Below are 27,415 nucleotides of genomic sequence, written 5' to 3' on the forward strand. Positions count from 1 at the left end.
AATAATAAATGCATCTATATACATTTGACAAATTATATAATAAAATTTACGTTAAGAAAGAGAAATATTTTTGTTCAATAGAGATTATATGAGGTTATGTTAATTGATAAAAATGTTATTATATATACACCAATGCATCAAATTTTATAATTCACATTTTGTAAAGTGTGTTCATACTTTATAGATAACATTTCTTATTCCAGACACTAAATCAATATAAAATATGCTAACCCGTACAAGAAAGAAGGAATATTATTATGATAAATTTCATCGGGGTTTTGTTAATGTATGCATGACAATAACAATAGCGACTGGAGCAATGTTATTATATTCAGCCGCTACGTATTTCATGTATACCCTACCAGAAAGGAAATTAAAGATTCAAGAGCAAGAAAAAGAGCTTTTAAGTGAAGGAATGGATTTAGAAAACGTTCCATCTACATAATATTATAAAAATATTATTCAAACGTAGACAATCATGGAAAGTTTGTTTTATAGTTTAGGCACCGTCCATCTTAAAATCATTTTTTCCAGGGGGATATAATAAAAGTAGGATAATAATTATATATTTGTTATCGTTGAGATATTTGTAAAAGCGAAAATCACTCACAAATTTGTAGGTCAGCATCTTACCATGGTTTTGGCAAAAAAAAATATAGATCTCGTATTACTTGTACCATATATATTGCGATAATTATTTTTAAAAGTATACTCTATAATGTAATCTCCTTATAATAAAATGACTGAAATTGTGACTCTTACGAGTTGAAATATATGAATCCTTAAATTTATTTATATATATAGAGGATGTCAAAGGTTTTTCTGGGCAAATTGTGTCAGCATATTCTATGCAGAAAAATAAAAAAGTTTCTTCGATACGAAAATAATATTTAGCTTCACATATGGTATCAATAAAAATTCTTTTTTCTTACCATTATATAAAAAATTATAAAACTACAAATAAATGATATATTTAAAAAATTAGATTGAAAAAGAAGACTATGATGTAGGAAGTACATATAAATGATCGTAATAATTAGGATGTTGTTATAAAATTTGTATATTAAATAAACATTTTATATCTAATATATACATTTGAAGCTACCTGTAGTAAGTGATACATTTACAAAATATATGTTCAGGAGTACCGGAAATGTATGTTTTCTCAAATGTTACGGATCTGCTATAATAGCAGATAATTGTAACATAATTACAATTTGAAAATGATCTTTGAGCATGATGGTCTTTTTTCGTTTTCATTGAAATGCAAACCCAAAATAATATTTGTTGAACACAGAGTACAGCACGTATCTCTAAATATCTTATGTACAATGCTTGTATTCTGCCTAATAGACACATTTTGTACTCAGATTCTTGACTATTTGTTAATTGTACGCAATTTTTTTTTTTTTATAAAATTGTACTTTTTATAAAACATTCATACATACAATATACATGACGGCACTCGTCATACAGATAAACACAATTTTGTCAATCCATTTGCGTTTATATATATGTTATTTACACATGATTTCGAAAGAGAGTTTTAATCATTATAAGTCGAAATGCACATTGTATAGAAATTTTGTAAAAAGTAAGGAATTTATATATATGATCGAACAACATTTTACAAAAAAACATTTATGACTTACAATGATTTTCTCTCGTATCTCATAGAAATGTTACTCTTAAATAATTCTATGTTTCATTCTTATATATATATATATATGTATATATATATATTAGGCAAATATTGTAGCTTCCTTTTTAAGAATATAATTGCGTGCCTATGATATACCATTTAACAAATATTTACAATAATCCTATAAATAATATTACAAGAAATGAAAAATGATCTAATGTATAATCCAACTGATTGCAGAATTCTCTTTAATATTCTTAAGGCTATAAAATTATCGTCTGTTTTTTTTTTCTATTTCCTATGTTTTTGTATGCATTTCTTTCCAATTTAGTAAATACTTGTTCTTTCCCATCAGATTAATAGAAATAATATTATTTGAATTAAATTCTTTCGTTAAAATCTAAATTAAATATTTACACAAGTATGAATTTTCTGTGGAGATATTGCAAATAATTAAATATTTATCATTTCTTATTGAATCGAATACTTTTTGCACAAAACCCTCCGCAGCTCATAAATGATTATTTTAGACTGAGTCTTCAAATAAAAAACAAATGCAGAAGGATAAATAATTTACGAGCTGTTAGATGTAGGATTGGAATTGGACATTGATTCTATACGCATCGAATCAATTCTGGCTACTATTTTTAATGCTGGTCCTAATTTAATACTCATCGCAGACATCAAATGATCTTCCTTTAACAACATAAGAGCTTGTCCATCGATTTCTTGTATGGCAAAGTCTTCCGCGTAATCGGCACAACCTGGTAAGCCGCGAATGAATTCGCATACTTCTCCTACCTACAAACATAAAAGATGATTTTCATTGCATATCTCAATTAATTTATTAAATTCATATTAAAATTAGGCTGACATAAAAAGTTGTATAAAGTTGAATAATTAACCACTTGAGTACCAAGCGTTCAGATCTTTATTTGGAAAGTGGCATTTTATTGAAATGCAATACGCGATTGATTATGTGGTCGCTTCGCTTGACATTTACCCTTGGGACTCAAATTGTTAATAAAAATATATATTAGATCAATAGACGTACTGTCCATTTAACAGGATTCACTTTTGGAGTGGAATCATCTACGGAGGAAGTAGTAGTAGTCGTTAACAACGATTTGTCTTCTCCATTTTTCTTATTATTATCTACATCGTTAGTTTTAATGTCAATTTCCATTTCCGACCATTGTTTTTCCATGACATCGCGTTCACGCGATTCACGTTTTTTACTGCAAATTTATATAACAATAATTATAACCGATTACAAAATTGAAATATGCTCATATTAATCATGCAAAAAAACAAAAAATAATGATAAATTGCACTAACTTTTTCGCACAAATGGCAGAACAGAAACGTTTATCCTTTTTAAATTTAATATTTTGCTCGTCTATCGTGTTACCGCAACTTTCACATTTGCCAACATGAGTATTGTTACCATCATCGTCTACGTTGTAATTCGGAGCATGTTTCTTTCCTAGATTTAAAATATTAATACGAATTATATTATATGACAAATTTTACTAGAGAGTAAAATCAATTGTAATTAAGTTTATCATACTCGGTGGTTCATCAGGATTATCTTTTTCGGACGAGTTGTTACGATTTAAAATATTCGTTGCCTCTTGGCCCACTGTATTATTCAAAGAAGTTCGATTAACTGCAAATGGTTCGGATGCTGTAAACAAAAATATTGTTAATTAATACTAAATATTCTAAGCAAATTTCTCAATGTACATTTAATATATTACCTAGAGACTCGCTTACGATATTGAATATGTATTCATAAATAATAAAAATTAATTTACATAGAAAGGATTGATTTTAGGGCTCATGTTAGACATTTTATATTCTTTTGGTGAGTATTATAAGCCCTTCAAATATCGAACTCTTTTTTTTTTATCATAATACTTGAATCAAAGCATGCAACAACAAAAAGATTAAACATATTTATATATACCTTCTTGTATAACAAATCCTTCAATCACATGCGTAAGAACTTGAGGTTTAACCATAGCCTTAGGAGGTGCATGTTTACTACTTGCTGTTAGAGGAACAGTTACAGAAACATTTGTCGATTCTTCATTAGCTGCGCCATTGGTAATAGAATTGACTGTATTGGCAAGTCCAGCTAATGGATTGTTACATGTTTTATCGTCCGTTTTCGAGGTATTATTTTCCTCTTCTTTTATTTGCAGCTTGGAATTATCGGTATCTGTATAAAAAGAAAAAAGAAACATTGATGCAAATATGTTCCGTGTATTTGCGTATAATTCATATATATAATTTTGTTTTATTAAATCACACACATACCTGATACATCTGGTGGAGGTACTGGCAATTCTTCCACAGTTATTGGTAAAACTTCATCTTTTTTAATATTTTTATTATCATCGTTAGTAGGAGGAAGAATTGTTGATGGTAGTATTATCGGACAGTCAGGTTGATGATTACGATCAGACGACGTTATCATCATCGCAGCATTATTAGGATCATGAGGCTGTTGTTCGGTTGGTCTATTTACTATTGGTACAGGTTGAACTTGAGATGCTGCGCCTACTATTTGATTGCCTAATATTGTCGGATTGATAGCCTAAAAAAAAAAAGACAATTAAAACAAACTTTGTAAAAGATGTTGCATGAGTTATTTGTAAATGCAATTACTTTATTTAATAATAATGATAATAATATATAGTTATATTCGTAGCAGTAGGGTATACATTACATGATAATAGTTTTGTACCGGTATTGGAAGCTGTTGTACAGCAGACATTTGAGGTTGCTGTACTTGGTTCATTTGTGATGCAGCAGCAACCCCAACACTTCCTACCGATACTACAGGCATTATAGGTCTTGGTTCACTACTTAAAACTACTCCAGGTGGCTGCTGTTGCTGTAAAGCCATACCTGCTACATAACAGTGAAAATTATTCATTTAATGAATTATGAAAAGCATCAATTTATCCCTTACCTCTATATATTTTCATAGTATATTTCTTACCCATCATTGGCTTAGGTTGAATTTGTTGTTGGGTAGATTGCACTTGTTGTTGCTGATACTGTTGTTGTAATTGTTGCTGTTGCTGTTGTTGTTGTTGTTGTTGAGGATGTTGCTTTTGCTGAATGAACACTTGTTGATGTTGTTGTTGCATTGCCTGTTGCGTTTGTTGTTGTTGCTGCTGTTGCTGTTGTTGTTGTTGTTGTTGCTGCTGTTGTTGTTGTTGTTGAGGCGATTGAATTGGTTTACCACGACCCTTACCCCCGCTCCCGCTCACTTTCCCACTCTAGAGGGAAGAAAGTGATAAATATATTATACCGGCATTATTGAGTTTGGCAATAATATTATGCTGAAGCACAGCTTACAATACATTATGACACATTTACACCACTTAAAAAAAATTTCTTTTCCTAACTGATGTAAATGTTAATCATAGTAACCTGTGCGTGTACCGTGACTTGTACTTCATGAACAGTTTGTGTAGAAACAGAACTTGCAGCTCGTATATTGACAGTTTGCAGCGACGATGGTAAAATGCTAAGTGGCCTCTGTCCTCCTGTGCTCTGCTTGCTTTTCATCGCTTGATATTGTTGTATGTCCATTACCTTGGCTTTCCCGCTAGCGGCCGCAATTTGCTGTACTCCTTGAATCTGCTGTTGGGTGGCTAATGCTATAACAAATATATTTTTACGATTAACCAAATGCTATCCAAAAAATATATAAATATATAAAATATAAATTACGATTACTAACCATTATGGGCTTGGATGGGTTGTGGACTTTGAATGAACATGTCAGGTTGTGTAGGACTTCGAATAAATATTTGGTTTGGAGCAGCAGTAAGAACAGCTGGTGGTTGTAATCCAGTCCAAACTTGAGGTGCAAACTGCCAAAGTGCAAATTGCATTCCTGGTCCTCTTGCGCCGGATGGAGTACCCGCTGTACATGTGGTATACTAAACCAAAATTCATATATTATTAATATGATTTTTTATAGAGTAATAAGTTATGAGAGTATGTATAAAAATAATATATTACCTTTTGTACTTGGTCTTGTTTATTTGCAGATTGCTGCTGCTGTTGTTGTTGTAGCGAGGGTGGAGGCTGTGGCGAGCCTAAAACGCCAAGCTGTCCAAAAACCAATGCTTGTCCTGCATCAGGAGTAGCAGAAGTTGGTACAGGCAAGTAACTCGTTGGAAATCCTTGAACTTTAGTCCCTCCTGCACCAGGATGACCTGTACCTTGGTCAGGTGTTGATGCTGAAGTTAACATATGAGGTGTCAGTTGTGCTGCAGACTGAAAAGGCTTACCAGCTGTTGTAACCTGTAAAGTATTCTATGGATATTCTCCTTTTAAATATGTCCAATGTAAAATGGTAGAAATTGATTATTAAAATAACTTGGAATTTCTTTATACCTGAATCGAAGATGGATTTATTCCTGCAGGATGAAGAGCCAAATTTCCAGGCATCAATAATGGAGCTTGAGTATTATAAAGTTGTTGCAAATGATATGCTTGACTTTGTATTGGTTGTTGAATAACTTGAACTGCCTGAGGATGTGCAGCCATCGTGGTTATAGTTGTTGCACCTTGTTGACCAGATAATGCCATAGATACACCACCAACACCTTGTTGCTGATGATGCATTGACACAGCAACTGCTCCCTGTAACTGATACAAATATATAATTAATATGTTTGTTTATTTTAAACATAATAGAACAACAAAAATCTCATTACGTATTTATATCGTTTATACCTGTTGTTGGGGCATGTTAGCTGCTACCTGTGGTTGAACTTGTACTTGCGTAGGTACCACATTATGTGGCCCATTACTTTGTTGTTGTTGTGGTTGCTGTTGCTGCTGCTGTTGTTGCTGTTGTTGTTGTTGTTGTTGCTGCTGTTGTACTTGTTGCTGTACTTGTTGCTGTACTTGTTGCTGCACCTGCTGTTGTACTTGCATTTGTTGCTGAGGCTGAACCTGCTGTTGAATCTGTTGTTGTGCTTGCACTTGTTGCGGTTGAATTTGTTGCGGTTGCACTTGTTGTTGCTGTTGTTGTACATGCTGTTGTTGTTGCTGCTGCTGCTGGACGTTTTGTTGTTGTTGTTGAAGCTCATGAGTTGCAGTCATCATTTGATATTACTTGAAATGTAGTAATTGACCCGAAGATCTTCAATGCTGTTACTGCGATAATTGTTTTACATTTTTATATTATAACAACTTAATTGCTTTATTTACTATTTTATTTTAATCAATATATATCTTTTAATCATTTTCGAGCTCATATTTTCTATTTAAAATGATCATTTCATTTTAATTTCCTTGTGAATGTATTGGTTAACATTTTTATTTCTATTTATTTTTTTATTAAAAAGTTCACGTGACCTTTGGACACAATCCGTTTCTTTTATTTTATCGATTAAATTTTTATTCATTATTTGATGTTATCGTGTATTATCACTGAACTTGACAAACATCTGTTGCACAATTTGTGTTCTGTAATATTCACATATTCATAACCTCAACACAAATGAGATAGTGTTAATATTGGTTTCAAGTCTAACCAAGCATGATCAGTGTCACATGGAGCTTATTAAGTGTGAACACATATTGTTGCAGTAGTTAAGAATTAGAAAGTTAAAAATTTATCAACTTCTTCAGAAATAGGTGAGTAATTTCTTAAGTTTATCATCGATTATCAGTATATTACATTAAACAATTATTTCATTAGAAAAATATGAAGTTAGATATTTAAGATTGATATCATTTGATATTCTCAAGAAAATACTTATGTTGATTAATTTTAGTATAGATTTCGTTCCCATGCTTAAAAATGAATAATAAAACATATTCCATTGTTGAAATTTTGGAAAAGTTTGAAATGTAATTAAATGTTTAGGTTAAGAAATTCTTTGAAATGATTTCATTATAAATAAAAAAAAAACGTGGTCGTGAAAATCAAACGTTTAAAAATATGCATAAATATCGTTGTTAATTTTTTAAAGGATCATTTTTAAATATAATTTAAATCAATATTATTTCGTTGCTTTTATTTTAAATGCAAACATACTGCATTGTCATTTTATGTAAAAATCTAAATTATTCAAAACATTTTTTAAAAAATAAACAAAGGAATAGCAACGTGATAGAAATTTCAACATTTTCCAAATGAAAAACGTAAGATCATTCATAAAGTTAACCTTGAGTTCATAATTGAACGAGAATCAATGAAAAGAAACAAATATATAATCAACCAATCACATTATCACCATTGTACGAAACCAAAGAAATATGTAACCAATCTAAGCTCTCTAATTAGTAATATATATATATATATATATATATATATATATATATGTATGTCGTATATATGATTGATACATTGTAAACCACTCACATTGAATGAAAGACGATCATTGGTGGAATTTAAATTTATACTTCATTTCTAATAACATAATAATTCCGTGCGTATTAAGTTAAATACGTGATTCATAAAAAACACTACAAATTATTTGTAATAAATATGTTAGAATATAATTATATTGAATACAAGCATAATTTCGATAAGAAGAATCCTAAACAACAAGAAGCTATTTTCTAAACTCAAGGAAATTCCATATAATCGTTCGAGAGATTTGCACGACGCTATTCGTAGTGAAACACGATACTATCGCAAGTTAGTAGGACCAATAGAAAAGAAGACCGTGAAGAATATAGTGGAAAAGAGAATTCATTAGTTTCGAACGGTAAAGAAGGTACCTACCTATAATATATGAAGAGCTATATCGATCCAATGAAAATCCACGCGATCCATCTTACGCTAGGATGGCTTTGAAAATACTCGGGAACAAAATGTCCTCCGTCCGTCGGAGAGACCACCATAATTAGTCTCGGTGGAAAAAAAGGAGTAGGTTGGTACGAAGTGAGGTTGGGGGAAGGAGATAAAGAAAGAAGGGAGAGAGAAAAGGGTAGGGGAAAAAGAGTGAATGCATAAAGAGAGTAAGAGGGAAGGAACGAGCGAACAAACGAAAGGAATAGAAGGTAGGATGGGTCGCAATACAGAGGGGAAGAGAAGAGAGACGCAAGAGGAAAAGATTGAGCGGGAAACACGATTGAAAGGCGTGGAGAAACGGGGAGGGAGCCGGCGAGCAGAGAGAGCGTGGGATTAGACGGAAATGGTGGCGAGTGTGCGAGCCCTGAGAGTACAGAGGGACGAGGAGGAGAAGAGAAGAGAAAAGTAAAGTTAGGGTAGGGGAGAAGCGAGATACCGAAGCCTCCAGGGGGCGGCCAAACGCACGCAACATGGATCTCGCCATAATGCCAATAACGGCGCGACGACGATAATAATGATAATAACATAGCCAGCAGCACGCGGTTCTCAGCGAGAAAGTCGTCAAGCTCTATATTACACATACACACATATACCTACTATTCTTCACGATACTTCCAATCGTGTTAATGTGCGCGGGACTCCTACTTTATACTTACACACACGTTACAACGATCTCGTACAATGATGATGGAGAGAGAGAGAGACAGAAACGTTCGTTTAAGAAGGAAAGATAAAGACAGCGCGCCCCTCCTATCGACGGACATATTGGATTATATAGAAAAACAAAAAATGTATTACGTTCGAAGAACGGGCGGGACGCGGCGAGAAAAGTTCAGAGTTCTTTTTGACTAGCGCGACGATCGTTCCCAACATGTATAACTCGAATTTGTTTGATCCGATTTCGAGAATGAAAGGAGAAAGAGAAAGATAGAGAGACAGAGAGAAAGAAAATAAAGGTGTTCTTAAAGGCAACAAGAAAAAGTCTCGAGTCAGGCAAGCAGCCATGGAGATCATAGGAGAAACACTTCTTGTCGTCAGGTACTACTCACATAGCGACTGCGCAGTCACACCTATGCACGTTTCTGAACGTACAGCCACTGAACAGCCACCGTTGTCGTTCTCGGCGTTGTATGTTGATGTCGTGCTGTCGTTGTTCGCCACTACCACCCACCACCCACCACTATCACCGCCGCCGTCGTCGCCACTGCCGCTGCTGCCACCACCACCATCAACACTAACACCACCTCCACTACTACCTCCTCCTCCTCCACCTCCTCTTCACCACTTTCGCGAATAAAACAACAATTCGGACACTATTTTGACTCGTAGGATTAATCGAACTATGAGAAAGCCAGCAAAGTTTTTCGATTCTCTAGGAAAATATGAATCCTCGAGGCTTTAAACAGCGTCACGAAGCGCGTCGACGTCGCAGAGTTTTGTAAGTATCGGCGTCGCATTCGTTGCTGATGTTTCCCTGCTCCCGCAAAGCACACGAGTGTTCTATTCCCTCTCTCAACAGCCCCCTTTACCCTCCCCCACTACCCCGCATGTATCCCATCATCCTCAAGGATCGTCCCCTTCCAACCAATTCTCTTACCCCCACTAACTCAAAAACGATCATTTCCCTTACGTCTCCTAACCCCTCGTCGAGACAAGCTTTTCCTTGATTGGTCGACTGAGGACAAATCCCAAAGGCATCAGTTCGCGTCGAAAAGGCGGGGCTATTGGACACCGTGGTTATGGGCGCATGCTTCGTAACGGTACTAACACTCGCCCCAAGCCACTCGATTTTGAGAGCACTAACACAACCAACTGGATTTTGTATACGTACACGAGACTATAGTCCACCAAAGATTTTGTAGCATAGTCTCGTGATACAGCCAGGTACGGTCCTATAAACGAATATCCCCTGTATCTTCGATCTCGTACACTTTTTGTTTTTTTTTTTATATTTCATTTAATATCTTAGGAATCAAATAATTTTATTAGTTTGCAGTTTATATTTTTATTATTATTAAGATATAATAAAAGTTCATTGAAGTTTAAGTACTCGAATTATCAAAAATATGAATGCAGATTACTCTACGTATATTTAGCATCCAATTTTTCTATAATATTTTTATGATATAGATTAATTTTGTTTTACATTGAAGATATTTTTTTGTTATTAATATAAAGTTATTATTTTTTTTTATTCTTATATTTTATGGATAATCTCATTAAAGCATTTTTTATAGGTTTAACTTATTTCCTCGTATTCATATTTTACTCTTATTGTCTTTTCGAGTATCCATACATTTTTGTTTTTGTCTTATCGTCGATGTTTAGGTTTTTATGAGTTTGAAAAATCGAAGATTCTTTTTTTCGTAAAATTGCTATTTTGTTCTCTAATCGATACAAAGATGAATTAAATTCCGGAATAATTGTGGATCGAAAGACAAAAAATAAAAGTTCTAATAAAAAAGCTCTAATAAAATGTTTCTTTAATTTATTAACAATAGTTTTTCGATTGAATCGAGGATATTAAAATATTCATATTAAATCGTATGAAAAATGTACGTGATTTATGTTACATTCCCCTACTATCAAACTGTATACCAGTTTAGTTTCAGAAGGCATTTATTCTAATTTATCTGATTCCTGTTTTTTCGTTATTATTATCACCTAATAATTTCATTTATTTCAGAGATAGACTTACAAATCGTAATAGATAAAAATAAAAATCTACACAAGTCGTATTCTTATTAATTAAAAAGTATATATACAGATAAATTTTCATATCTTTAATTGAAAAAGTTAAAGTATTTCAATAATAATCTAAAACTTTAACAAATCATATTTTGTTAATTTTAAATGATTACAAATATGACAACAAATATTGTATCTTGAAAATCGTATTTGTTTTCTATTTATCATCGTTAACTAATTTAATAAATTATTAACAAATTATTTAATAATTATTTTCAAAATATAATTGTGTGTGCATAACTTTGATGAATAAAACGATATAAAAAAAATTATCAATCGAAATCGTGAGAGATTTGGGACTGGGTCTTTAACGACCAGTTACGTCACTGACACAGCTGTCTAAGTCGAGTTTATACTTCCCTACTCGAAACCCCGTAGAGTCGACGTGTACTTGATTGGTCCGCCTCTGTCCTACAGAAAATTTTCATCCAATCGGTATTGTCTAATTATACATTTAACAAGTTTTTTTTCTTTTTAATTAATCTACCGACAGTGTATAAACGACATAATAAAATTCGATTTAAAGTATTCCCAGATAAATAGATGGAAATCTAATGGTACATCGATACGATCGATCGATGCCTCCTGATTCGAACCCAAACTATTATGGTCAAGTTTTATTCAACGATCCTACTTTCTCTCGTTGGATTAAATAAAATTCTTTCTCACTTTTCTGTTATCCTAAGAAATTCGTTCAAATATTAAGTTTTATATAATTAGAATGTCACGCGTAGAGTAGTGAATATAAAAAGCAAACAGGTGTATGGAAAATTAACGTAAATATTTACATTTCGATGCATCCTACATATTGTCTCCTAACTTGCATAGCATATATCTTATTTATATATTTTGTTTTCCAAGAATGTAAGAAATCAAAACTTAAATATTTTTCATTAACTCATTATCAGGGAGATTATTCGATAAAAGAAAACAATGGTGATCGGTAAGTCAGTCATCGTGTAAAAAAGAATAAGATTGTAGATGATAAAAAAAGGTAAAGAAATAGGATCGATTTATTGTTCATCTTTCCGATACCGGTCTCGGATTTCGACGCAAGGTTCGACGCATCGTTGCGGAGGGTAGGAAGAAGTCGCGGTCGCGCCAATCCCGCTTTTACGACCACGTTTATACACGAAGAATGTTTTACTTGGGTAGTTCTCGTTGGTGAGCTTGATGCGCGCTTGGTGTTGGTAAGATTGTGTTGGTGACGGGACGCTATAGTCTTGCTTACGATAGAGGTTAGGAATATACGATATCGTATACAGCCGAATAAAGCCGAGTCGAAGCTTCGTAGTTTCCCGATTCCACCGATAGAGCGTACAGTAAGAAAAGTAGGGAGAATCCTGTGACCAATGGTTCGGTCCGAGCAACGTTGCCAGGGAAACAAGTTAATGATTCGACCCGCCACCGAGGAATTGGCTCGAGAGCCAACTATCTTTTGCGCATGCGTCGCCCCCTGGAAGCAATGCGCTATATCTTCTCATATTCACGAATATAACTCTTCTTTGTGTAGTAGAAATAATAGGATAGTGTGGTAGTATAGTCGCTGCGTCGGTAGTAAATACATATACTCTTTAACATACGTGTGTGCTCACGAATGTATGCACATGGAGAAATCTCGTCCTTGTCTGTATGCATGTTCCCTCTCCTCGATATTATGTGTTAGTGCGCCAACTCCATTGCCAACACATAGGGGAGAGACTATATCTCTCGAATATCAAGTTACCCTATGTGTTAGTAAAGTAAAACGAATCCCTACAGGATCACGTTCCTTTCGCCTGCATACCAATACGCTCTGCCCCAGCGACGATTGGTGGTCTCCCTCTCGCTTCGTTTTCCGCTGTGTTCCGTCTATCCCTGTCTCCCTTTCTTTCATAAACACATTTTCCTTCCTTGTCGGGCATCTTTTAAAGCCTTGTATATGCATCCTTTTCTATCCATTTTCTTTTTCTTTCTTAAACAATGTCTCTTATACTTTCTCTTTTACTCTTTCTCTTTCCCCAAGTATAATCTCCATCACGTGTCCCCGACACAAAACACGCTGCTATGCTATTAAATAATCTGAATCAGTTGCATGTATGTATCGTGTAAGTATATAGAAGCATTCACACATCCTGACACGGCATATGAAAACAGAAAGAGAAAGATAAAGATAAAGAGAGAGAGAGAGAGAGAGAGAGAGAGAGAGAGAGAGAGAGAGAAAGAGAAAGAGAAAGAGATAGAGATATATATATATATATATATATATTTGGCAAAGTACGAGGCGTTACGACGATTGGCTCCCTTCCCACTTCGTCCACTACTTGATCGACCTCTCTCCTTCGTGCACGGTCGCCGTCCATCCATCTCTCTCGGTTTCCCTCCATTACCCCCTCTTTTCTCTCTCTCTCTTTGTCCCTTGCTTTGTCTCTGTCTAGTAACATTTCCTCCCTCGGCTCTGGTACTGACCTTATTTTCCCCACCGCTCGGAGATCGTAACACTGACGCGGCGTATCGCTTGAGACCCTATGCGCTTCTGCGTGTCGAGGGGTGGGGGAGGAGGTGGAGATGTAGATTATAATATCCGATGTCCGTCGATCAGGCCGCGAATTAAAGACTAGAAAATGGAAGCAACTCGTCGAGAACGATGATGAGGAGGAGGAGGAGAAGAGAGAGAAGGAAAAGAAAAAGGAGGAGGAGGTAGACATCAAGAAAAGAAGAGGTGGTGGTGAACCGCGTAGAGGGGGGACGAGGAGGAGGACATATAATTGAGAGACCGTGCAGCTGTCGCTGCTGTTGCTGATGTTCTTTTGCACTCGTATACGCCTTTTGTGACTTTAGATAAGGATAAGAATGTTATGATACGGCCCGAAGATATTTTCTTCTATTTTCTTTTTTTCCTTTTTTCGTTTTTACCGTCGAACCCTGACATCTTCTTTTTGCTACTTTTTTTTGTCTCTATTCTTTTTCCTTTTTAACTACTTTTCTATTGCATTCGTGTTTTCCTTTCTTTTCTCTTTTCGACTTTTTGTATCTCCGTCTTGAAACGCTAGGAGAGAGTTCATTGCTCAGAAATATTTGTATAGATCAACCGGGGTGCCGTTATCCGTAGCCATTTTGTTTTTCTTCGTTGACTCGAGAAAAGAGTGAATAGGAGCAGAATCGCTAAAAATTCATTTATTTCAATCAGCGATTAATTTTATCATCGATTTTCAATAAACTCATCGAGTAGTCTCGATATGTTATAGATTAGTATTATATTTTCTTGAAAAAATTAGAGTTAATGTATGACCAATCATTGTTGCAGGTGATAAGTATGAGGCTAGAAGGTGGGTTTACATTTTCATTATACGTTTTCTTAACAGTTAATGACGTTAAACACTTTGATATTTAAATAATAAAATATGTAAATACGAATGCATGTGTATATATAATTTACATGATGTAACTCGATATAATGTTCGCTTGAGAAACTTCATATGTATTCATTATGTTAATGATTCTTTGATCACATAGTATCAAACAATGATCCATTCTAACCGTATTCTATCATTTAAATCATCAATGATATATTATAGTGATCGAGAGAGAGAGAGAGAGAGAGAGAGAGAGAGAGAGAGAGAGAGAGAGAGAGAGAGAGAGAGAGAGAGAGAGAGAGAGAGAAAGGAGGTGGGTAAGCCCTCCTGTATATGAAGTTAGGCTTGGGTAGGTGGGTGGGTGGTGGTGGTGGTAGAAGGTCGAGAAGGGTGGTTGTCNTTCGCCGTTAGGCCGATCTGTACGGGGTTTGCCATTAACTTTCTTTTTTTGTTTGCTTCACTCATTCTCTTCTTTCTCTTTCATCTACTCTTCTCCATCTCTAATGCCAACAAGTGCTTTTCATCTGACATAAGATTTTGTAAGAATTGTGAAAAGATAGAGATAGAGAGAGAGAGAGATAGAGATAGAGAGAGAGAGAGAGAGAGAGAGAGAGAGAGAGAGAGATAAAAAACTTCGTAATAATATATACCGCTAAAATATTATTCAAATATTTATCTGTGTCATTATTTCATTTGCAAACTATTACTTATGCGTTCATAAAACATTTGATAAAACGTTTGAACATACGTGGATCACGAAAAGAGAATTTATCAAATGAAATATTTTCACATATAAATATGTGTATCTATATACATTTATTTATTTATTGATTTATTTATTTACATAGTAAACGCGTAATATTGCATTTTTATCGTTCGGTTTTATCTCTCGCGTGTATGTAAATTTTACGGTAAAGAGAATGCAATTTGAACGTAGCGAAAATCAGAGCGTCCATTTTTCTTTAAAGTTAGCGCTCACAACTTATTTATTTATTTGGTAATATTTAAATGACCGATAAAAGTTACGAAGTAATTCGTTCAACCGGTAATAATAGTAATAAAAAATATTCATAGTCTCTTCTAGAAAATGCAAACGCGAAGAATACTGCGAAAGTGCATCTTGGCGTGCACGTCGTTGAACGTTAATCAAGGATATGGGAGTCGAAGTTACTATGCGAAAAAAACAAAGCCAGAATTAACATCAGTAAGATATAAGACACAACGTGGTCCATATTCCATGATCACGAGCGAACATGTTAATTTTTTTGAAAGATTGCTCGATCGTAATCGCGTTATCACCGATCCCGACGAATGCGATGGTTACAATATCGATTTTGCAAATACTGTTCGAGGTATGTATATCAAAATAATTGCATATTAAATAATAGATCCAAATAAATATATTTCATCAGATAAATTAAATTAAAGTGAAGATTAGTTTCTCTACATTTTTATTATTATGAATGAATTTTTATTCTTACACGTTTAATATTTGCATCCACCGTACGCATTTCCGTCAGTTGAAATATCTGTGTATCGGAAAGCGAGTTAATAATCTTGCATTAACTTTCAGGCAATAGTAGAGTTGTACTAAAGCCAAAGATAACCGAGGAAGTCTCAGCAATATTACGATATTGTAATGAAAATCGTTTAGCTGTTTGTCCACAAAGTGGTAATACTGGTTTAGTGGGTGGAAGTACGCCGGTATTCGATGAAATCGTATTATCAATGAAACTTATGAATAAGATCATCGAAACTAATGAAATGGCAGGTCGGTAAAGAAGGAAATGAAACAGCCATTGAGATGGATATCAATTTTTTTGATCAACGTTCTCACCTGTCCTTTTGTTTTTTTTTTATTATTTTCTTTCTTTCTGATCATTGGCTCAGGTGTGATTATTTGCGAGGCTGGCTGCGTTCTCGAGGATTTGGATAATCATTTATCTACTTTTGGTCTCATGATGCCCCTAGATTTAGGTGCAAAAGGAAGTTGCTTGATTGGAGGCAACGTTTCGACAAATGCTGGCGGACTTAGGCTACTTCGTTATGGTAATTTACATGGAAATATCCTCGGACTCGAGGCCGTAAGTTCGTTCACAAAATTTCATATATTTTTCACTTCATATTTGTGTTTTATTCGCGCTTGAAAAAGATTTATTTTCCAGGTAAAAGCTAATGGCGACGTCGTGGACTGTTTGAACGGTTTAAAGAAAAATAACACTGGTTATCACTTGAAGCATCTATTTATCGGTTCGGAAGGAACTTTGGGTGTTGTAACGAAAGTCGCTGTGCAATGTCCGCCTCTACCCAAAGCCATAAATGTCGCATTTCTTGGTAAGTAATAAATAAATAAAAATTGTGAATACGATCATTTTTTCCAAGTATCACCGAAGTTAACGTTAATAAAATATCGATAAAAATTTGTATTTTCTTAATATTAGTCATTCTATAGAAGATCCTATTTGAACCGAGATCAAATTTCAAAATTTCATTATCATGACTGAATTTTTGTATAAGTGTGAGTCAAGGTTGTTAAAAATATAAATAAAAAAAAAAACAATTCTAAAAGCGAATTAACTTCCAGCACGACTTTCTCGCATCTTTATATAAACGTGGTATGTGCGAAAGGTCAAGCGATCTTCGAATTAACATCGTTACGATAAAATGGGACAGCTAAAATTAATTCGCGCGACGGTGTCGTTGCAAATTCGGAGATCGTTATCTGTGAGAGCGTTTAAAATTTCATATCAGAAGAATTCATCCCCCCCCTTTTCGTTTGTTTATTTCTTTCTTCATATTTGTTCATACATTTGATTCTATTAATTTTGATTGTCTTTATTGAAAACAGGATTGAACAGTTTTGACAACGTATTGAAAATTTATCATTTGGCTAAGAAAGAATTGGCCGAAATTTTATCCTCTTGCGAAATGATGGACAAATTGTCGATCGATGTTTCGACTAAACTTTTGGGTCTTCAGAATCCATTGCTGACGGTTGATGGTCGCGATCATGACTTCTACGTATTGTTGGAGACATCCGGTAGTCACACGGCACACGACGAAGAGAAACTCACTGCGTTCGTTGAAAAAGTTCTTAATGAAAATATTGTGCAAGATGGCACTCTCACTTCGGATAATACGAAAATAAAGGTGACGATAATCTTGAAATATTTTTATAATGTTACAAAGACAAATTGAAATCAAAAAAATTTTTTCTTTTTACAGAATATCTGGGCTCTAAGAGAAAGAATTAGCGAAGGTGTTTTACGTGAAGGGTATGTTTTTAAGTACGACGTTTCATTGCCACTTCCATATTTTTATAAAATTGTTGAAGTTTTAAGAGAACGCTTACGCGATCCGCGTATTATTAGAATAAGTGGTTATGGTCATATAGGTATGATATATTAATAATAATAATTATTGTATTACTTACAGTAATCTTACGCATTTAATTTTGTATTAATTTTAATGCTATATTTATTTTTCAGGTGACGGAAACATTCATATACAAGTGTCAATACCAACGTACCAGGAAGACATAGCGGCGCAATTAGAACCATTCATTTTCGAATATATTTCTAGTGTTCGCGGTAGCGTTAGTGCAGAACATGGTATAGGTTTTAAAAAAACTAAATATCTTCATTTGAGCAGAACACAATCGGAAATTGAATTGATGCAACAACTTAAGTCAACTATGGACCCGAGAGGAATACTTAATCCGTATAAAGTTTTACAACCTGTTGATAAACCCACCTAATTTATAGAAAAAATACGGAATTTTATTTTTGATATATATTATTTTATCTTCTAAAAATATTGATTGACAATTGTAAAATTTGTCTATTGATAATTGTTAAAAGAATTTTCCATAGTACAAATTATTTATAGTTTATATATTTATACTTTTTGCCATAGTTTATTTTTTTAATAATGTTGATGGTATTCAATGAATATTTTTAATATCCTGATGAAATCTATAAACTACTGTTTGATTGATTTTAACATTCGCATATAATTTAAAGTTTATAAATAGATTTCTTTAGACTTGTTGTACCTGTAATAGAAGTCTTAAAAAATGGTCACATTTTGTAATAGATACTATGTGCAATATTACTATTTATTATTAAAATAATAGCTGTATTGAAAAAAACTATATGGATTTCGAGGATGTTCTAGAAAGTAATAGAATATTTTCTTATCTTATGTAATATAAAACGATTGTAATCAAATTTTATCGACTACTTCAAAGAAATAATCATAAATAGATCTTAAATAGTAATAATAATGCTTAATATTTTATTTTCATGTTCTTAAAAAGAAAAATACCGAATAAAAAGATTAAATTTTACCTCGTTACGAGTTCGACAATGATCGAGAGCATTCGTGAAAGTTCGTACGTTACCTAGTTCAACCCCAAGATGGCGTCTCAAGCGCGAATTTGTGAAAGATTTGTTTTAGTTCGAGCATATATTTTTGGACGATTTCCAGGATGAAAATTTTCTGCGATGACTCTTTTGATTCCATTGCAATGAAAATACTATAGTATTAAAAGCTTAAGAGAATGACGTTTACGTTCCAATATTATGTTTCAACGTGAGACTTAAATGTCATCGTTTATTCGTTTCTTATTTGAACATAACCTTAAATTAGTTTAATTTATTTATATTCGTATTATTAAAAAGGAAACATTCATTTACATTTGACGATTAGTAATGAAAAGGTGCGGCTAAGGTTTTTATTTTGAAACTTATTTCTTCAATAAATTAAATTTGCTTAAACGAATTTTTCTTTTTAAATCGTTCAATAGAACAAAAATAGAAAAAGGCAAAGTTTGGAACCTAACAAATAATTTTTGTTTCGGTCAAGCTCATTTTAATTTAATAAAAAATTAAAATTTTTTTCTGGCGAGGTTTTAAACTTTTCGACCTATCCTCGTATTTGTAGGAAGATAATTTTAAATAGAAAAGAAACATATAAACATTAGATTATAATTGGACGTGATTAATCAATCTCCTAATCCGTATAAGGAAGTTAATGTATATGCATGATTACTCAATGCATAATTATTGTCATTCATCTAACTTCGTATTTGTCATATACAAAAATGGTTGACAGATGATATTTTTATGGATTTTTATTTTGAATTTTTAATATAAACAGATTCATCCTTTCCGTAATAATTATCGATACGCATTTTATGATAATCTAATCTATTTAAAAATACATTGGAAAATTCTTGGAATTTTCTAGAAAAAACATGTTATTATTATTATGTAAACATTGTCAAAAATATTTTAACTTAAAACGTACGAGATACTGATTTATTATTAGAATCAAATATTTTCGGTTCATTTGAAATTCATTCGTAATTAAATTTTAAAATACTTTTGAATTAATGTTATTGAAATCTAGAATAGAAAAAGTATAATTTTGTATAAATGTTTAAATGTTTTGATGTGCAAATTTGTGAATATATAGAAAGTAACATTTCGAATCGAGCCAGAATTTCTTTTACGTTAATAAATTGGTATGAAAGGAAAGAATGAGAAACATCTTTTCGTTGTTATGCGCTTCACGAAAGATATGCAGAGAATAATACACAATATATGAAACACGTGAATGAGTAGGAAGATCTAAAGATGCAACTAACGCGAGTCGTGGCTACTAGATGGAGCAGCAGTCGTGCCAGGGATGTATTCAGTCAATATTTTTCTCCACCTTTGAGTTTTATTATTTTTTTATTAAATTTTGTTTACTTTCACATATCATCAATTTATGAAGAAATATCTAGATTGATCATTTGTTTTATTAAAAATATTAGAAGTAATGCAAATAAATAAAAAATATGATGAACAAATTAAAAATATGTTGTTACGTATGATATTATAATTTTATATAAAATTTAGGAGAGTACTAAGTAGTAATAGTTTAAAAATAATGGCTAAAGTAATTAACTGTAAATAGAATGATATTTTTATGCAAAGATAAATGTTTACATCGAAAAAAATGATAGTTCATAAATCATAATTTACAATAGAGTCGACAAATATTTAAATTACTATAACTTTAGTTTAAATAAAAGTGAAACGATAAAAAAATAACATAGAAAATATACAATCTATATTAGTAATTTAGAAAAAGAAAAACAATTGTTAGATTAATACCTCAAAGATATTTTTATCATTAGGGTGATTAATGTAATAAGGTCGTCGTTGAGAATGAAACTTCGATATGCGCATGTGCTTTCTAGAAATCTCTCGAAAGGCTGTCATTGGTTGATATAAAACGGCGGCGGAGTCGTACGTCGCAGTTAGTTCAAGTTCGAAAAGCGATCAGAATACTTTGAGATATACGAAGAGTTCATCTTACTACATAAATTGAGTATTTACTACGTTGATTTAACTAAGTGAAACGAATAAATACAAGTGTGTGAATAATTGTTGAGATTGACGAAAGACTATTAACGATTTCAAAGGTATGTCTTTTTTAATTTCATTTCTCGAGATTATTTATCTATTGTTCGATTATTGGTTGATATCGCTCGCACTGATTTGCTTCGACCAATCGACAGCGTTATTTCTTTTGAAAGGTGACCGTGATAATTTATTTTTTTTTTATGATTCTGTTAAAAATGGTTTAATTACAAAATTATTGAAAGTGGAGAAATTACAGAAAGAAACTATTAATTTTTGATCGAAAGTATTCATTTTGAATAAGAAATTCTGAAATTATTCAAACGTCGTAATTACGTTATTGCGACGTTACAAATATAACGCAAGTAAGAAATCAGAATATGTTTACCGGTTTGAATGTCAATGTCACATTTAATTAATATTAACGTATTATTTTTATTTGCATTTTTAATTCAAATCTTCCCATCTTCTATTTCTAATAATTATTGATAATTAACATTATTGAAAACATTTATTATACGAAATATGAGCGATCCAAATGCTGTTCTATCGATGATAAAAATATAAAGCACATAGTCACGTTAACTTTGATATTCTGTTGATTCCTATAGAGTCTCTGCGAACAAATAAACAGACAGAGCAGTAAAAAGAAATAAGAAATTAAAAAAAATGGCATTGGTACCGATTGATTTTTTCCGTAACTGGTGGCACGACATGGACCGTTATCATCGTGAATTGGACGAACATTTTAATCGTATAGCAAACCGGGATGGTTCCATGAAACCGCCATCAATGACTTCGTTTAAAGATTTCTTCGCTCCTATGCGAAATGCTTGGAAGGAAATAGAAGAAGAAGTTGGAGGTTCGGCGAGCATTGAACAGGATCAAGACAATTACCGGGTCATCGTAGATGTCCAACAATTTGCACCAGAAGAAATAACAGTTAGAACCGATAACCAATGTATTACCGTTGAGGGTAAACATGAGGAAAGAAAAGATCAACACGGTTACATTTCGCGACATTTCGTACGCCGATATCAATTACCTAAAGGTTACGATATTGGCCATGTTAAACCCAGCTTGTCTTCTGATGGTATTTTAAGTATAACCGCGCCAAGACTTATTTTACCTGCTCCTGGGGAAAGAATTGTTCCGATCGAACGTCAAAACAGACCAGCCATCAAAGGCGTTTAAAATAACAAAGGAAGAAACAAAACAAACTACCAAACTTTAAACCCTAATTGTTAATGTTTTTGCTTTTTTAATATTGTCAATAATATCAGCTGATTAATATTAGCGAAATGTTAATGATTACTTAATTTCATTATTTTGTTCTCTTTTTGTATTTCCATTTATTTATGAATTTAAAATTATTCCAAACAAAAATTCGCGGATATCTGTAGTAATTTTAATTATGTAATTTATATTGCTATTTATACAAATGAAAATTATTGTATATCATGTTATCCATTGAAAATCAAAAGTATGTTTGAAGGCCTCTGTATTATTTTTTGCTAATTTTTTTTTCACGCTTTATAATCATCGATTGTGTTTAATTTGAATGTCATTAAATTAATTATTTTCTTTTTTTTTAAGAGTAAAGTTTTAATAATGCATTACACAGATAATAGGTACGTTCTGCGAATCATTATTGTGGGATAATTGTAATCAATTTATGTGTATATATATGTCTCATTAAAATGACTTCATACTTATTTAAAAATAAGCTTTTGATTCTGCCGATAGAACCGAATGCATAACACTGCGTAACAGTGTCGTTAAAGAAAAAGATATTTAAAATCTTCTGCATGCATACACACACATACACATACACATAATTATATTTAAAGGGTATCGCCAAAATTACTTTACACAGAGAACAGAACAATGGATTAATTTATTATATAAATATTAAAGTCTCAATGTGTAAGATTTGTTTCTTTGTTTTCAAAGATTTGCACTAGAGTTCTTGGTAAAAATAATTTTGAGACACCCTGTTATACATCATAAGCCAAATTGTGATTTTCGATATTCGAAAATATATTATTAATTTTCTTAGCTTTTCAAAAAATAAAATATTGTTTCGTATATAAAATATTTTTCTCTCTGAATTTCTTTTTTTTCCATTTATTCCATTTTATTTTTCCATTTTATTGTTATTATTGTTTTTTTAATTATTTGTTAGTCAGCAATGCATCTTCTCCATATCGAGAAAAAAATATATTAATCTCATTATTGACGACTAACAAAACTACATTCCAAATTTGGTTTTTCCTCTTACGTAACTACCTACGTATTCTTTTATAATTTATCTACAAGCAGAGCACATGTTACATCATATCCTAGAATAATTTGTTACTTTAATCACACTTGGAAGTTTTATTTTTATCATTCCCTGTACCTGTTACATAGTTGACTTACATTACAGTATTAACTGCATATACGTACACGCGCGCACACTTGCACGTGTTGCAGTAAATAGCGAGCAAACTTTCTGGCAAAAAGCCACACCTGATTGGAAAACAAAATTTAGATATATTTTAAAATTAACGTCTCTAAGTCAACATCGAGTGTTTACATAGTTCCTTTTTTCTCTTCGAAGATTAAAACTTCTTTGGAAATGTATTTCTTTTTTTTTTCTTTAATATCTTTCTTTCTCTTTATTTAAGTTGAAAATTTTACGAGGGTCCTCGTTCCTCTTCGCTTTCCGAAAACGGAGTCAGATCGTCCGGCATTTGGGGAGGTACAGGATCCTCTAATATAATTTCGTCAGGTGGAGATAATCCTTGCAAGAATTTCGCGTGTTCTTCTATTTCCGGTATTTTTTCATTTATAAGTTTCTCGACGTCTATGTTATTTAATTCTTCTTGTATTCGTCTCTTCAGAGGTCCCTCGATTGCGTCCATTATTTGATACCTACAAATAAAATAAATAATTTTTAAACAATTCAAATATTTAATAACAATAAAGTACATCGATTAACAGCGTGACCAAGGGACAATTAATGATGCGAATAAATCAAAATCTTATTTTACATTTTGACTTAACTCGAACAATTTTGTATAAACCGAAACCTCGGTGAATCTAGGTCCTACTGTATAACATTTTTAGCATACACACGATCTGTTGTCAACTTTAGAATGATCGATAATCGATTAATACCTCAAAAGATTTGGCAGTATATTGATGCTGGCTTCCATAACATAATCGAGAGTACCGGCACCGTGTATTCGTGCCTGAATGTTGCCTAATTCCAAATCGAGTTCTTCCAAAGTTGGTCGTTTGCGTGTGTCAAGTGGTTGGCTTAGGTTTAGTTGAACTCTGAAGTATTGAACAGTGAAGGACACTGTACCTGCTCTCGACAGGACGCCACCAATTACGCTTACTTCCCAATGCGTTCTTCCTTCAATCTCCTGTGTTCCAACATCCAAGACCGCATATACCTACAATAAAACAAAAATTCAATTCATTGTGTCAGGAGTCCCACCAGACATTACCGGAATTTAAATATATTAGATCTTTTATGGTAAACTTACGGTCCGATTTTCCATGCTAAGGGTAATGTTACCCATACGATAAAAACTTGCCAACCCGGTGATCCAAGTGTGCGATGACATAACAGTAAAAATACCAACATTTTGACTATAATCCTTAAGTCTATACGGATCGTAGCCCATTTGTGAAACTTGTCTACGACCCTCGGCAACCGCCATGTCAAACGGTGATATCGAATTGGGGAAATATTGCGGCAACTGGGATATCTGTTTGTTCACCTCGCCTCTACAATTATTTGTACAAAATTTCTTATTAAATTGATCTAATTAAGGGGCACACCTAGTGTAAAATTTTGAAAAAATTGATTTTTTTTGTGTGCATATTTTGATAGTCTATATCTTTAAAAATAACATACTGAAATTTCAAATAAATATTTCAAATAGTTTTAGAGTTACAGCCTTCTAAAGAGTAGCCGCTCAGGGATTAGAAAGCAATCATTTTATCTTTGAACGCGTTTTTCTCAAAACTACATTTTTCAAATTGGCTGCAGTTGTAATTCGAAGAAGAATCATCCGATCGCTTTGATTTTTTTTCTGCTTATTTCGTATATGTTTCTCTGTACAATGACCTAAAAGTTTTTCAATTGTATAAAAAATGTAATTTTGGCGGGCCAAAAATCATCAAAATTTTGAGCAAAATTCGATTTTTTTTTTAAAGTCTGTCATTTTGTTAAATTTCAATTTTTTTCACAATTTTAGGTCATTGTATAGGCAATACTTTCTAGATTAACAGTATTTTTTTTTTATTTCATTTACGGTGAAGGCCGGAATCACTGCAGCCGTTTAGGCCGTTTTTTTATAGTGACTTGGGAGATAGCGAATAACTCGCTGAAAATTACCTTTTTTTATTTGAAAATTGTAGTGAATATTCGTTAATTATGTATAAATATATCCTCTAAATTTTAAAATATTTCATGCAGTAGTTTTCTTTAAAAAAATTCTTAAAAATCACCTTTTTTTTAGGCGGTCACACTAGGTGTGCCCCTTAAGAGATCATAATTTAGTCGTATATTTACCTCATATTAGTATTAACTTCCTTCAAAATGAACGGTTTGATACTATCGAATATAAAAGCTCCTACTGAGTTAATAACACCTTGAAAGACGGAGCCCAAAAAGCCAAGATTTTTGAAGTCCATGTCGATATTTTCAAAAGTTAAGTCCATGTCAATGTCCTGAGCTTGCAATTTACCGTCAGCTCCAACTTCCAATCTTGCTACACCTTCGATGTTTACTCCTGTTAATATAACAGTAAAGTTGCCAGCTGATCTCGATAGCCAGGATGCCAGGGTGTACAATCCACGAATATCGAGTCTCGTAATACTCAATGCAGCCGAAACCTTAAAAAGAAAAATTGAGAATCATTTGTTAATTATTTATTCAATAAAAAAGAAAAATATAATATTTTAGATATATTTTAATAAGACCTGCATCAATGCTAATTCAGATTTGAGATGTTCGATACGGAATTTGGATAATCCGTAAACGTTGATCTGTTTGAATGTCATGGTGTACATGGAAAAAGAATGTTTCATATCGGGCACTGGCATGGGATCGGGTATTGGTGCACCGGGTAATCCAACTGGATCATGTTGTTGATAATGTTTCAAGATCGCACGTATATGATCACCGAGACGTTTCTCACCAGCGGCTAGTTGTTCCGCTTCTGTCGCTGGAAAATATATAAACACTTATTAAATCCCTTTATTAATTTATAAAGAAGATATAAATATTATCAAACGAATTTTACAAAATCGTAAATTATAAATACGAAACGTTAAAAACTTACCATTAACTTTGGTATCTTCAGCTTGGCAAACGAAGAAAGAAGAACAGAATAGGAGGAAGAAAAGTTGATAGAAAACTCTCATGTTTGTACAAGACAAAACTAACAAGATAAAATAATAAATGTAACAACGAAATAATAAAATTGAATGAATTATTTTTTCTCGGGTAAATAATATGAATATTTTCAATAAATACTTTTTCGTTTATACGATTAACATAGTTTACTATATTTCATTCGTTTCGAAATATTTGAAGGACTGTGATCAGCAACAGCATGGCTTGTTTGCTGTTCGACGAACACACATATGACTGTGGTAGATGATACATCAGTGATTTTCAGTCTAACGATATCTCTGTCAGGTCATTGAAGGGGCGAGGGTCAAACGCTTTATCTGGGATCTGGGCCCCCTTCCTCCCTTCTTCTTTTAGCATTTCCTCTTCAAAGATTACTACTACTACTAATACTACTATTCCAGTTACTACCACTAATACCACTTACAACATCATTGGGCTTATACGTTAATAATGTCATTAGTGCATGTATATGCATGTACTTCTATAGAGTGGAAGTTGATCTGCCTAATCCTCGTACAGAGGACACAAATATATTATATCAATTTTAAAAGTGCATCGACATTCGGTCTTTTAAAGTAACGAAAAAAATATGGACGTATATTTAAAAGATAAACTTTAGATTTTTATAAAATAACTTACGTTATTTTATATTTCCCGGAACGCAATGTACATTAATTTACGCACATGCATTTGCATGTTATGTAAGCTTTTGTGTTTATATAAAATTACGTATATTTTTATATATGTATTTATATTTTTTTGTGTATGTATGTATATATTATTTTTAGATTCAATTTCTGATTTCATTTAGCGATATTAGTAATATTAGTAATAATGAAATTAATTAAGCGAAGATGAAAAGTAGTTAATTAAAATAACTTTGATCTCGATGACGCCATTGCAGTAATTTTAGGTATACATGTAGGTATATTTTATCTATATTTGATTTTAATGAATATTATTGACATCGCTACTGAAATTATTTTTAATTAAAAAAATTGTAGATTAGATTGAACAAATTCT

At 32.7% G+C, this 27,415-nt stretch overlaps 4 protein-coding genes across 18 annotated transcripts; 2 read left to right on the top strand and 2 right to left on the bottom strand.

Moving 5' to 3' along the window:
• Positions 1-1,047: 1,047 nt before the first annotated feature.
• On the bottom strand, positions 1,048-9,688 carry LOC106788571 (polyhomeotic-proximal chromatin protein-like). 13 transcript variants are annotated; one of them, XM_014751951.1, is made up of 14 exons: positions 9,530-9,688; positions 6,407-6,832; positions 6,065-6,319; positions 5,687-5,983; positions 5,403-5,604; positions 5,090-5,319; positions 4,653-4,935; positions 4,377-4,561; positions 3,965-4,244; positions 3,612-3,866; positions 3,213-3,329; positions 2,981-3,128; positions 2,697-2,880; positions 1,048-2,443 (listed from the first exon to the last, which is right to left on the bottom strand). In XM_014751951.1, exons 2-14 carry the CDS (start codon positions 6,779-6,781, stop codon positions 2,216-2,218), a joined length of 3,039 nt encoding a protein of 1,012 aa, XP_014607437.1. In that variant the 5' UTR covers positions 6,782-6,832; positions 9,530-9,688; the 3' UTR covers positions 1,048-2,215. The 13 variants fall into 13 exon arrangements, with proteins under 13 accessions (XP_014607437.1, XP_014607435.1, XP_014607447.1 ...); XM_014751949.1 differs by lacking the exon at positions 9,530-9,688 and adding an exon at positions 9,137-9,215; XM_014751961.1 differs by lacking the exon at positions 9,530-9,688 and adding an exon at positions 8,412-8,493 and having other exon boundaries at positions 4,395-4,558; positions 5,687-5,971.
• LOC106788573 (D-2-hydroxyglutarate dehydrogenase, mitochondrial) lies at positions 7,010-18,836 on the top strand. 3 transcript variants are annotated; one of them, XM_014751963.1, is made up of 9 exons: positions 7,010-7,315; positions 14,515-14,536; positions 15,638-15,915; positions 16,137-16,334; positions 16,454-16,647; positions 16,729-16,897; positions 17,412-17,713; positions 17,789-17,957; positions 18,052-18,836. In XM_014751963.1, the coding sequence occupies exons 3-9, from the start codon at positions 15,651-15,653 to the stop codon at positions 18,318-18,320; spliced, it is 1,566 nt and encodes a 521-aa protein (XP_014607449.1). In that variant the 5' UTR covers positions 7,010-7,315; positions 14,515-14,536; positions 15,638-15,650; the 3' UTR covers positions 18,321-18,836. The 3 variants fall into 3 exon arrangements, with proteins under 3 accessions (XP_014607449.1, XP_014607448.1, XP_014607450.1); XM_014751962.1 differs by lacking the exon at positions 14,515-14,536 and having other exon boundaries at positions 7,011-7,315; XM_014751964.1 differs by lacking the exons at positions 7,010-7,315; positions 14,515-14,536 and adding an exon at positions 9,432-9,518.
• A 2,000-nt stretch (positions 18,837-20,836) lies between these two features.
• LOC106788587 (protein lethal(2)essential for life-like) lies at positions 20,837-23,064 on the top strand. Its single transcript, XM_014751990.1, has 2 exons — positions 20,837-21,038; positions 21,588-23,064. The coding sequence occupies exon 2, from the start codon at positions 21,646-21,648 to the stop codon at positions 22,168-22,170; it is 525 nt and encodes a 174-aa protein (XP_014607476.1). The 5' UTR covers positions 20,837-21,038; positions 21,588-21,645; the 3' UTR covers positions 22,171-23,064.
• A 276-nt stretch (positions 23,065-23,340) lies between these two features.
• On the bottom strand, positions 23,341-27,096 carry LOC106788586. Its single transcript, XM_014751989.1, has 6 exons — positions 26,319-27,096; positions 25,957-26,201; positions 25,547-25,869; positions 24,513-24,756; positions 24,139-24,419; positions 23,341-23,892 (listed from the first exon to the last, which is right to left on the bottom strand). The coding sequence occupies exons 1-6, from the start codon at positions 26,398-26,400 to the stop codon at positions 23,655-23,657; spliced, it is 1,413 nt and encodes a 470-aa protein (XP_014607475.1). The 5' UTR covers positions 26,401-27,096; the 3' UTR covers positions 23,341-23,654.
• Positions 27,097-27,415: the final 319 nt, after the last annotated feature.

This window comes from Polistes canadensis, unplaced genomic scaffold (assembly GCF_001313835.1).
Source record: "Polistes canadensis isolate GaletaPanama2010 unplaced genomic scaffold, ASM131383v1 scaffold_144, whole genome shotgun sequence".
Classification (NCBI taxonomy): domain Eukaryota; kingdom Metazoa; phylum Arthropoda; class Insecta; order Hymenoptera; family Vespidae; genus Polistes; species Polistes canadensis.

Coding starts and splice junctions, on each gene's coding strand:
- LOC106788571 (XM_014751951.1), bottom strand. CDS start 6,781: ATGATGACTGCAACTCATGAGCTTCAACAACAACAACAAAACGTCCAG. Junction 5,984..6,064: donor TAAATCCATCTTCGATTCAG/GTATAAAGAAAT, acceptor GAATATCCATAG/AATACTTTACAGGTTACAAC. Junction 5,605..5,686: donor AACAAGACCAAGTACAAAAG/GTAATATATTAT, acceptor ATTTTGGTTTAG/TATACCACATGTACAGCGGG.
- LOC106788573 (XM_014751963.1), top strand. CDS start 15,651: ATGCAAACGCGAAGAATACTGCGAAAGTGCATCTTGGCGTGCACGTCG. Junction 16,648..16,728: donor ATATCCTCGGACTCGAGGCC/GTAAGTTCGTTC, acceptor TTTATTTTCCAG/GTAAAAGCTAATGGCGACGT. Junction 16,898..17,411: donor CATAAATGTCGCATTTCTTG/GTAAGTAATAAA, acceptor TATTGAAAACAG/GATTGAACAGTTTTGACAAC.
- LOC106788587 (XM_014751990.1), top strand. CDS start 21,646: ATGGCATTGGTACCGATTGATTTTTTCCGTAACTGGTGGCACGACATG.
- LOC106788586 (XM_014751989.1), bottom strand. CDS start 26,400: ATGAGAGTTTTCTATCAACTTTTCTTCCTCCTATTCTGTTCTTCTTTC. Junction 24,757..25,546: donor GAAGTTAATACTAATATGAG/GTAAATATACGA, acceptor AAATAATTGTAG/AGGCGAGGTGAACAAACAGA. Junction 23,893..24,138: donor ATACTGCCAAATCTTTTGAG/GTATTAATCGAT, acceptor TTTTATTTGTAG/GTATCAAATAATGGACGCAA.